At 39.7% G+C, this 12,389-nt stretch overlaps 1 protein-coding gene across 1 annotated transcript in view; it reads left to right on the plus strand.

The window, feature by feature from the left end:
- Positions 1-522: 522 nt before the first annotated feature.
- Positions 523-12,389, plus strand: part of JADE1 (jade family PHD finger 1) — a gene marked incomplete at its 5' end in the record, with an annotated part of 33,809 nt that continues 21,942 nt past the window's right edge. The window contains 2 exons of the mRNA XM_009703851.1: positions 523-600; positions 12,159-12,241. Coding sequence (XP_009702153.1) covers positions 523-600; positions 12,159-12,241 — 161 coding nt within the window. The remainder of the gene's footprint in view (positions 601-12,158; positions 12,242-12,389) is intronic.

Raw genomic sequence — 12,389 nt, forward strand, 5'->3', positions numbered from 1 at the left:
ATAGATGATACGTGTTTAGTTAATCTGGGAAAACTTGGCATGGTACTGCTGATGTTTCTTTTTTTTTATGTAGAAGTGGATGACTTTAATCTTCGATTTCGTAAATTTGGCACTTTGAACAGGAATAAAATGGTTCCAAAAGCATATTAGCCAAAGTAAATATTTACTCAAGCAGTAAAAACGTTATTGTATTGCAAATCTGGTGTCAGAATGGGCAGGGGAAGTTAAACACGTTGACTGCAGATATTTAGTGATTTTAAGACCTTTCAGAACAAAATATGCTTTTGTTTTGGGGTGAAAGTGTTGGTGGGGTTGTCATTGATACTCTCCAATTTTGTTCACCTGCTTGTATGAAGACTGCCTAATTAAGCATCCTTGAGATACTCACAGTTCATATTTCAGATGCTGTTTAAAGTTGTTTGTTTTCCTTAGTGTGCTGTAAATCCTCGAATGCCATCAGAAACACAACTTGATGACTGTGTATTATTATCTTGGGTTAAATGCTGTCTCATTGCTTTGCAGGCTGCCTGCTGTTTCCCGTGGAGATCATGAAACGACGTCGGCTTCCTAGCAGCAGTGAGGATTCTGACGACAATGGCAGTAAGTGCTCCTTTGTTGTAGAGTGCAGTAGGTTATGAGTTTGAAAACACGTTTTAATGCAGTGTGTTATGTGACGGAGGCATTTTGCATATTTGTTGGACTGGTAGAAATATGTATTATAAGGATCTAGTTTAGAACTCAGTCATTCTGAGCACAGGTGGAGAGTAGATTCATGATCCTCCCCACTATATTGACTGTACAGTGTTAGTTAATAAGATAAGAGAAAAAGTTGGTCGTCATCTTTAAAATCTTTGCAAGCAGCATAGTTTATCATTACAAGGGCAGAACTTGCATGGAGACATCTGCTAACGTTGTCCACAGCTTAGTGTTTAATAGAAGTTTGCATTAGGATTTTAAATTTGCTTCAGTGTTGTCATACTCTCTTAGGCAATGGAAAGGTATATTGCTTCAAACTTACGTAGACAAGACTGATGGTGCATGAAAGTTGTTCCTTACTTCGTTTGAAGATTATCTTACTTGAGGAATAACTTTCGAGAACTTGAATTCAGTAAACCATTAATTTGAATTCAGTAAACCAGTAATTTGGATACAGAATGTATTTTTTTTTTTTTAACTGTTTCTGTACTGACATAACTAGCACTGAGCTCTGTATGGTATCTGTGTCTCTTGTGTTTGGATTCCAGGGACTGATAGTCTTTCATTTAAGCAGAAAGAAAAAGAAGAGAGGGGGAGAAGATAAAATGGCAGTTTGGGAAGATGCCAAGGTGTTTTATCTGGCCAAACAAGCAGATTGATTGTACTTGACAATAGTGCAACTTAGCCAGTTGTCAGATTTTCCTGGTTTTAATTTGATCTGAGTGCACATCTTCAAATCTGAAGTCTTTTGTGAGACTTCAGTTTGAAATGTAACGAAAAATGAGCAGGGAGGTTTTCCACGTGCTTCTGAAAGCTTTACTCTGAGAAGGTAGCCCTGTGCTGCACTGTGGCTCTGCATAGATGACTGCTTCACCTGCATGCATTACTTAGGTGTGTCTGTGCTGCATGGGAGTCTGCTCACGTATGGCCAAATCTGCACCTTCAGACAACCTTAGGCAAACTATTGCTGAAATGAAGGAGTGGTAAAAAATTGGAGGAGGTGAGAACTAGCAAGCTGATTAGGAGTTAGTCCAAATAAGGATCGAGTGAAATCTATTAGAGAGGTATGGGATTTGACTTCTTTTTGGAGAACTACCTGCAGCTCGGGGATTTTGGAAGAAAAACATCCCAAATCAGACCTGTTTTTTCTTGGTTAGAAGTTTACTTGGGGTTATAAAAATTGAAGTCGGTGTCTTTCCTCAAAGGTGATGTGTGCTTCCCCAAAACAATGAGATGTTTTTACTTGTAAAATAGACAAGTAGCAACAAAGCTGATGTCTTTCATTAGAGTTTTGCTTTACCCTTGTTTCATTCCCTGGCAGCTTTATATAATAGTGTTTTATTTTGATAATAGTGTTTATTTTCACTTTCTTACCTGTTTTTTTTCCTCTTTGATCCCTTCACGTGCCTTACAGGCTTTACCAAATAAAATATGAAGCAGATAATCTTGTAATTGAAGTTCTGAAATAGATACGGTTGACTGATCTGTTGCTGATTATAATGCTTGTTTGTAATGTCATTTGATATCTAACTATCTGGAATAGAGCTGTCGACTTACTGAATTTTATTTTCCAAAAAACTGTATTTTCATCTGTTTCTTAGATCAAGATCTAAGAAAATGAGTTCGGAAAAGAAAAACAAACCCTTGCCCTTTTATGGTCTCTTCAATTTAAAGCATAATTAATATGAATAACAATTTGTTGAATAAATTACATGGCAAAAGGCAGCGAAATTTTAAAAGTATTTTCAAATATTGTTTGAAATACATACTACTTCCCTTTCTTCCCTTTCATTGCACTTTTTTTTTTTTCTTCCTTGACTTGATGTTTTTTTTCCCCCTTGTGAAGTTACGGGACCAATTCAGGTACAGGTTCCTGCGTATTCATTCTATTACTATACACATGTTCAAAAAGATCAAGGGTTAATAATCTGAAGTTGGCATAACATTTAATGTAGGGTCAGCATCTCCAAGGCTTTTTGTCATTCACACTTCCCCAAGAACAATGTCCGGCGCTCAGGCCCTTTCTCTCCACTTTCCCTGTTACAGGGGTTACCAGTAGTACCTTGCAACTATGTTTGAAAGTCAAGGGTCTCCCCTTACAGGTTTCACCTTCATTCAATCTTTTCTTGTCTTTAGTAGAATTACTGATTACTCTCACTGTGTTAATTTCTGTATTATTACTTTGTCAGTAGTATCTCTGATTCACTCTACTGATACTAGAGTTCTAAGCGTAGGTGAATTTTGTTACCTAAAAAAAAAAAAGGTAAAAATTTCTGTGAATTTCTGGGCTCCGTGTTGAAGGCTTTGTTTTTCACTAGCTATTTTTCCTTCTCAGGTTCTAAGCGTAGGCGAATTTTGTTACCTAAAAAAAAAAGGTATAAATTTCTGTGAATTTCTGGGCTCTGTGTTGAAGACTTGTTTTTCACTAGCTATTTTTCCTTCTCAGAGTTTCCAGAGGCAGAAAACAATTAAATAGAGTATTCTGCACACTTCAAACAGCCGTCTTCTAATTGAAAAGTTGAATTTTTAATCAACGCTTAGTTGGAATCCTGTTGTCAAACATCTGCTTCCCTTCAGTCGATGGCACCTCTTGACCCTCCGGGGCACTTTCTTGCATTCCCGTCATACTGAACGTGATAGTCCTTCAGCTTAGAGCTCAGCACTGCTCTCCCTCACCTCGCAAGGTGGGGACTGGGCCTCCAACTGTCGGCTTTCTTCAGTTCTGAAGTTGTGTTTTCATAGTGTGCCTTAGTAGACTGTGGGATCAGGCATCTCAGAGTTGTCACGAGTGTCACTGGGTAAATGTTGTTGGGAGTAACCTGAATGATGATGCTTGTCTGGGGTAGACTCCAGCGGGTAGACTAGTGCCACCTGGAAAATATTTTGGCGTGAAGAAATACACATTTTATGTTCTTGAACTCAGGAACCTGAATATTTATATGGTAATAATAATGATGCTACTAATAATGGAATTTATCTAAAAAAATAAATGAACATACAAAGATTGTTTTCCATTAGATCACTGAACTGAATCAGTTTCCTTGGTAGTTACAAGGTGACAGAAAAACAGACCTCGTACCCCAAGCACTAAAGATGTATTATACTGAAGATATCAGTGTATCTGTGGTTCTTCAGAGGAAGAAACAGGTGCTCTGCTTTTGTGAGGTGAAAAGAGGGAGAATCACTTTCATTTAGGGGTGAAACACAGGACAGAAGAAAGTTTAACATGGCTGGAGTCCTAGAGTGCATACATGTATTTACTGACTTCTGTAAGATATTTTAGTGTGGGTGGTTTTATATTAACCGCAGCATTTTAAAGCCTTGCAACTTAAAGACAGAACCCTTACTTTTCTCATCACTTCTTTTTTTTCCCGCTGACTTGATTCTTTCCCAAAAGCTAAGTATGGACTTCAAGCCCCCAAAAATACTTGTTTTATGTCCTTCAGCCTAACTACTGAAAAATCATGAAGCTGTGTCCCCTTAAAATCAGAGTTCTAAATCCTCATTTAGGCATGAGGCCAAAGCAGCATGTTTGGAGCACTGAGCAAGAGGCGTCAGTGAAAGGTGTGCACAGCACTTCTGCAGTTGGTCCCTGGATATCTGAGTGTGCTCTTAGAGATTTCATTTTCCGAAATTATAGGTCACTTTTGAACATTTTATCCATGAGATATAATTGAATGAAAAACGGCTGCGGGCATAGTTCTGAATTTTGAACTTTTGTCTAAATACAGAGGAACGGTACTGGGAGAGGCTTGAGGAAGGGTTTAAGATTATTGGCACCTGAAAGTAATCCTTTTTTTCTTATCTGGCAGCTTGATTAATTTCTGTCCCTTTCCAGATAATGTATTACAGCAACTACAATAGATGTTAATATTAGCCAGGCCCATCATAAAAATCTTGTGACGTACATGCCATCTTCTTCAAAACCTGTATTAAGTAAATTAGTAATGCTAACCTCAGACTCAATTACGTCCTTGTTATCTGCATAGCTGGCTAGGGCTTTGATAGTTCTTATGCAATTTTTGTTAGATTGTATTCCAACTTGCTCCACCATTGCAAAACTCTTTCTCTTTATGATTCCGGGTCTTACTCTAATTAAGTGGTAGATACTGAAGCCATTTTATCTTTCCTGCTCCGTGTTTGACCTGACTTTTTTAGCCTTATCGGTCTGTAAATCTGCGAAGGTGGTTTGTGCTGAATATTCCATGTGCTTTGTTTCCTGGTGATATAAGGTTGTGCAGTGGAGTAGTTTCCATTTATAGCTTCAGGGCATTCCTTTTGCACAAACTGCTTGGACACGTGGACAGATTGTGTTTGAGACAAGATCTGAAGCTCAGACAGTTGTATTGGAGGGAGCTTGGGTGAAATCCAGGCCCTCCTTGATGTCAAAGAGAGTTTAGTCGCTGTTTTCTGTGAGCAAGAAATTCAGAGCATGATTTTCTTCACACTTTACTTGCTCCCACGATGCCTCTCCATTTATTCTTGGAGGGGTTATCAATTCATCATACTCCTACATGCAGAGTGTCTGAGAGAAGAATTGAAGACACTTGCAGATGAAAAATACTTCTAAGATTTACGAGGTTTCACATCAGTTCCAAGAAATGAAAGCTTTAATACTTATGGATTATGCAATATTAGTTCTGTAATTTAGATGGACCCTTATTCTATCATTGCTAAACAAATGTTATTTTAAAGTTAAACGTATTTTGCCAATATCAATTGCTCTGACTGAATGATGGGGATCTTAGATTTAGAAAGGGCTTTTCGTCCCAGTGGATTCCTGTTGTGTTTGAGGTGGATCCCAAGAGTGCCTTCACAAAGGTTGCCGAGTACACAACCTTAGGTGTGTACGTCATTTACCACAGAATTGCAGCCGCTGCTGGCCTGAAATGTGGCGATTACTTAGCAGTGCGCATAGTGCTGTGCAGCATTTTATGAAAAGGGAGTGAAGAAGATTATTTGGTTTTCAGCTGAACTGGCTGGTAAGCAATGGCGTTTAAACAACAGATCGTAACGTAGTTACACTGCTTGAATTTGGGCAAAGCAGCAAGTTTAGTGGTCACTACTGTGCTTTTGGAAAGGGGTTATGGCATGTAGAGTGATGACAAATGGTCAGAACTAGCATCTTACCTGAAGGTTAGGCTCACTGGGGCAGGGTGACTTGGGTGAAGTTGTTTATGCTTTTGGGCACTCTGGAAGAGTGATATGAAAGACTTACCTGGGCTGATAGGATACCGCATCTGAGGAGGGGATGTCACATCCTCATCACCGTCATTTTTGGAGAGGCACGTTTTTCTTTACAGGACTGCTAATATTGAGTACACCTAACTACACTGGAGTTTTAAGACCTGACCACGTTGTGTTATCAACCTCTGAACGCTAGCTTTGGAGGTGCCCAAATTGACTTTGATAACCTGTGTTAAACTTCCGCTAAAGCTTTGTGCACTGTTACGGCAAAACATTGCTACGGCGGGAAGCCTTGGGCTATGGAGCTGGAGTGGCACTTGGGTCTTGTGATAAAAAATAAGGTGGGGCCTAGGAATTCCTCACTGTTAGCAGGGTGATGTGTGCCTATGCATGGTTATGTGTGTATTCTTTAAGATTATAAAACTCAAATGTGTGCTGCTGAGAAAAGGGATGATAGGAGGGAACTTGTATTGAACTGCTGTGGCAGGGAGCTGCGAAGGCTTTTCATTGTGTGTGTCAGATAGTGAGCAATTGCGCAGTGGTGGTGTAAAGCGCTGCAGAGATCGTACGGATCCATGCGTTGTTCAGCAGCTGCAATTGGGTAGTTGTCCAATGACACAAAATTTTAAGTAGCATCGGTGTTGACAAGAGAGAAAAGGCCATTGCTTTTTCTGTTTTGATCTTGAATGAGATTATTGTATAGTAATATGCTGCTATATAAAGATGAGGAAGATAGATGGGCAAATCCTCCAGCAACAGAAGCATGAGAAGGGGAATTTGGCTATGTGAAATGATGTCATAGGTTGTGTTTGCATACATGCTGCTTTCTCTGTGATAAGGCCTGAAGACTTCTGCACAGACAGCTCTTTCTGTACCTAACATAATGGAAAACGGCCCTTAGAATAGTCGACTTCTGTTTTCTTTGTCCTGGAATTTGGGTCTAGACATCGAGTTAGACTAAGTGACATGAAGCCTTACTGTGAAGAGTTGTGGGCCAGGCACTAAATGGGGAGGCCGAGCATCTATGTTTTCTCTTCAGGCTACAGGTCTTTCTGACAGAGTGTTGGCAGCAGCACCTGGTTGGTCTCAGAGTGAGTTGAGGAACGGTATAGGCATCTGGAAATGCCAGCATTAAGCGGAAGTGACAGCCGGACATACATCCATGTCGGGGAATGGAGTGGAATGGAATGGAACGGGCTCCCCAGGGAGGTGGTGGAGTCACCATCCCTGGAGGTGTTCAAAAAACGTTTAGATGTGGTGCTTCAAGACATGGTTTAGTGGGGTTAGCGGGCATGGTGGCATTGGGTGTATGGTTGGACTTGGTGATCTTTGAGGTCTCTTCCAACCATAATGATTCTATGATTTTATGTTTTGCTCTGTTGTGCTGCCTGGTGTAAGGGTGTAACAGGAGTGTATTTAGGGTGGGAGAAGTGCTCTCAGATGCCCGGTGATCTGAGGCTTTGAAGTGTTCAGCGGCTGTAGCAGCAGGTAGTTCTCCAGGGACACAGCTGAGTGCCTTGCAGGTGGCTTTACAACAGCCTTGTGTGTGGTACAGAATAGCTGAGCCTTTTCTGCTCATGCTGAGTAGCGTATTAGTTGTGGAGTAGAATTCCCCGAGGGCTTGAATTGCTTTATTGGTCCCAAGGAATTTTCTGTTTTGATGGGCGTTTTTGGCATAGAAACATATTCTTGACAGATCATTTAATAAATTGATACAGTTAAAATTGATCACGTTTTTTCTTTTGGGAAGCGTTTTTCACAAATACGGAAAAGGAATTCACACTCCTTGTTTGCTTGCTTGTATTATCAAGAGGTGTACATGTTGTTTACACTCTGTAGTGGTATTATAAAAGCACTGTATTTACAGTGTAAGGTAGGTGTCTATAATAGCCTAGGGGACCAGAAAGTTTTCCTACTTGAGTCTTAGAAGTCGTCACCTTTCCAGCAGGAGTAGTGTGTTAGAGCTTTGCCTCTCTTGCTGTGAATTATACCTTGTTAGTGGTTTGGGATTTCTTTTTGCTTTTTGTCTGTAAGTGGGTAAACGCAAAGGGAAAACTTGAGGCATGTAGTCAAGAGTATGATCCTCCTCCCGTTGTTCGCAGTAAGGAAAAAACATATGAACACCTAGGCCATCTGAAAGGATCCTAACTGTAAGAGAGTCAGAATGATCTTGGTGTATCTCCTGGAGCGGTGATGCTAGCTAGGCTACTATGTTAATCCTTAACTTGCACAATCCTGTAACAGGATAGGCACTTAATAAGACACCGTTTATCTCTGATGTCTGATGATGATAGTGCTGCATGCTTCAGATGTGTTTATTTAGCTTCGTGCCTTAGAGTTGTGTATTTTTCATACTTACTGTTATTCACATGGCTTTTGGTAGTACAGGCTCTCTTAACATCTCATTAATTTTCCATCTGCTGTAGAATTTACTTCTTCCGTGAAGTATGTAATGTTATCTTAGAAAAGTTTTACATCTTCCAAATCACAGTGATTCAGACTTCCCTTATGTGGGTTTTTTTTGTTGTTTTAGCAGAACTGTGTCTTAATCTTTAGTTGTTTTTCTGGTCTTGGTGATCCTAATCCAGTTTGGGACTAAGGCTAGTATTCAGAAAACGGTTGATGAATGTAGTAATTTTGCATAAAGAGGATAATTTTGGTGAAACGTGTCTGGAATCTTTCTAAAACAACTCAGTTAGGTTCATGTGCTTTTATAACACAGAGGAGCTGTTTTGAATCTGTTTTGATCACAGTAGTTTGTTCCTTTCATGTAATCCAGGGATGGTTCTTACTTCATGTATTTAGATGTAAAAGATCATTAATCACTGAAGTAGCTGTAATTGCCTGTGAACTTTTTCATTCAGTGAGGTCCCTCTTCTGGATTAGGTATGAAAATATGGAAAGGATGCTTAAAAGACAAATAACATCCTTAATTTTCCTCCTGCACGTCTATTGGTATACTCAGAGTGGGTGCATTGCTTATTAATGAAAGCAGCTTTGGGTAATTCAGTGAGCTGGTCTTGGCACTGTTGAAGGCAGTGATATTTTGCCACTAACTTTAATGGAAGCAGAGTTGAAACTCTTATTTGAGATTTTAAAAGTAGTTAAATTTAATACTGTTATGGACTGAGTATTTTACTATCATTTGGCTGGCTCCTTCAGTTTCTTGCACTTTTGTGTGTAAGTGGTGGTGGTGGTTTGAATCTGTGAATGTGTGCCTTATAGTTGGGTTTTGTTTATTCAGTGAGTAAATGTTTCCCCTATTGAAGTGAAACCCTTGCCAAAGGTCATCTGTTAGCTACAGTAACAGATCTTAGTGGGTAGTAAAATCTCAGTCCCTTGAGAAATTCTTCCACCTTTTTCTCCTAGTATTATGTACAGTCAGTTTACACTGCTCAAAAAAATGCAACAGTCTCTTCAGTGACTTACTAAAAACATTGTGGGTTTTCACTGTGCATTCACCAATTTTATGTGCAAGGAAATGGCTATTACAGAACTATGCAAGAAACTATTTCTTCCAATATTCATTGTAGGAAGTTAGTTGGCATGGAAAAAATACTTATAATATATCCTGAGGAAGACTGGCTATGTTTGAGTTATCCCTTATATGTGGAAATTTTATGTAGTGTGCTTTTGTGTAGTGCTTTAAAAAAGTAATTTAAAATGAAGATTCTGTGGTTTGGTGCGAAGAGTTGATCTTTCATGTTGCGTGGAATAGATAGTTAATCCAGTGACCTAACCCTTGTGTACGTGATATGTGTCTAAAAGTACACGTTAAAGACACTGTTTTGGTGTGTAGCATCTGCAGATGACACAGTAAACAAATGGAGATGGAAGATATGGTAGGGATTATTTTAATCCTCACCTTTGTAGCTGCTCTGTGGCGTGAGAGAGACCTGGAAATCCATCTTTTAATACCCACGTTTAAGAAAAAGAAGCCCATACACTTGCTTACTTGTCCTCAAGCTGTCATGGGAGCTGAATTAAAGCACATGGGTAAGGATCCAGGAGCACACCATACTGCTACTGCTCTAATTTGCCAGATGCATGCATTGCTTGGGAGCAACTGTATTAGAGCCTGCAGGCTCACCAGCTCTTCTCGCACAGAAACTTCAGAATCAACCACCACTTTGCCAGTACAGCTGCTTGTTCTTAATTCCTTATCTTGTAGGCAGGCTCCCTTCCCCAGGTCCAACAGTGTACAGAACAGTCAGATCCCAAATGAATTAGAAATTTCAAAGTGTCTCACGTAGTGATACAGTGGTCTAACTGGCTGAATCCCTCAGTGGCAGATAGTTGGTCAGACATTAATGTCTCACCGATGGAAAATACCAGAACCCACGAGAACTGAATACGAATCTGTGTAGGCATGTATGTGGTCTATGTCTTCTAGTGAGGCTGTTGATTAAAGAAATCACATCTGTTGGAATGTCAAAATGTTAATACTTATATTGTTATATTGCAGGAAAAATCTGTTTTTCTGTCGTGAACTTTAGCTGTATATGTGACACTTTCTGAGTGATTTCCCTTATTCCCCTCTGACTTTTTTAGGTTGAGCTTGGGTACGGGCTGATAGGATCTTCAGTTTATGCTACTACTTGACTTTTTTCTTTAGTTTTCGAGGGAACATTTAAATGGAACGGTAGTTAAACCATCTTGGGAGTCTGGCTTTCCACATGGGTTAGTAAAAGGCAGTTAGTCACTTCCCCCCTCTCCTTTTTTATTCCCCCCCTCTTCATAGAAACAGAAAATTATAAAATAGAGGGGCTTAGGAAAAGTGCCCATGACTTTTTAAAAACCTTTGAAATCACCAGCTTTTATGTTAAAACACTAACATTTGCTTGAAATGATCTTTTCTATATTCTTACCTCAGAAGGTAAGATTTTTAGCTGTTTGCTGCGTACCATACTTCAATTTTGACCATTTCTGTTATTCGTTGCTGTGTTACAGAGTGGTTTTTATTGGGGCAAATTCCTTATTGTATTACTAACTGAAAAGAGAAGACAAAAGCATAACTACAGCGTAACAGTGTAACAGAGTCTTCTGATTACTTGTTACTCAGTCATATCTTTCCAATGAAAGTCTTGGACAGTCACTTCACTTTGAAAATTACTTTTGTTTCTGATAGAGAACTTACCCCGTCCTTTGCAATCTGTTTTTGACCAGTGCTTTCTGATTCCCAAGAGGTTTCAACTGGATGATGTGAGGTGCTGTTGCTCTTACGGAGTGTAACCTTACACATTTTACTCCTAGCATCTATGTGCACAGGCAGTGAAGAAATGAGCAGTGTGGGAAGGCCTTTGCATCGATTCTGTTTTGTTTGTCTATTGTTAATGCCCAGAGTTGCAAAATCTGTGTTCATCCTTCAGAGTTCAACATACAGGTCCTAACTTCTCTATCATTAGACCTTATTACAAGTCCTTCATCTCTCCAACCTGTAAGGATTTATTGGGTTTTTTTCATTACTGCGGTGTAGTTGGCAGTGCAAAATACCTGCTGTGCCTGTAAATCGTATTGAATTAAAATCAGTTGATTTGCACAGGTGTAATATACTCCGGTGGCAAAGCACTACCTGGTCAATGGAGTGTAGATTCTTTCTCTTTTTCCTTTTCTCCTGTAACAATATTTCTGAAAGCTGACAGAGTCTGTCAAGAGCTTTCAAGGCAAAAAGGTATGATTTGTTTGGAATGTAATGAATAATTGTGCAAAGTTGTACAGCCACACTGAGAGAGAGTTGCTGGGGAGAAGAGACAACAGTTTGTTTTGTAGACTCTGCTGTGTGTGCATGGCAGTGTGCTTCATTTTGAAGAGGCTTGCTCTGGTAAAAACTGGGTAACGGATACAGATATTTAGGACATCAATACATTAGCTCCAAAGAGTGCATCTCAGGCTGTCGGCAGAGCTCCAGGTCAGTTATTAATCTGCAGAAAGCGGTTTATTGATGCTCAGCGGGGGAGCATGTTATGAGGTAGCTTTCTTCAAATGCTGAGTGGAAGGCTGGTAAGTGCGGTGCAGCCAATATGTGCATGTATCAGTAGAAAATTATAAACAAAACAAAGCCAGAGCAATGATCACAGAAGTTTACAACTGAGTAACTTTTATTTTCTGGTTCGTTTTGAAAGAAATTTTGGAGGTTTGTAGTAGAAGCCTGACTTACTTACCTTACTCATATAGTCCCACTGAAGTCAATTGGCGTTCTTTGGTATGTAGAGAGAGCAAAGGCTTTTAATGATAGATGGCAGTGGTGCCTGCAAATGATCATTTCTGTGTCCTAGGTCTGTCCACCTGGTCCCAGCATTCCAGATCTCGACATCGGAGGACTTCGTGTTCCAGACATGAAGATCAAAAACCTTCTGAGGTATTTCTGGAATTTGATTTGCATTTAGTTACATCTATCAAATACAAGGCCGTATACATGTTCTGGTAATGGAGCCATTTCTTCTGATTTATGTTTTATTTTCTTTTTGCTACATTGTAGCTGGCAACTACCCACCCCCCCCCACCCG

Source organism: Cariama cristata, unplaced genomic scaffold (assembly GCF_000690535.1).
Source record: "Cariama cristata isolate BGI_N322 unplaced genomic scaffold, ASM69053v1 scaffold8937, whole genome shotgun sequence".
NCBI lineage: Eukaryota > Metazoa > Chordata > Aves > Cariamiformes > Cariamidae > Cariama > Cariama cristata.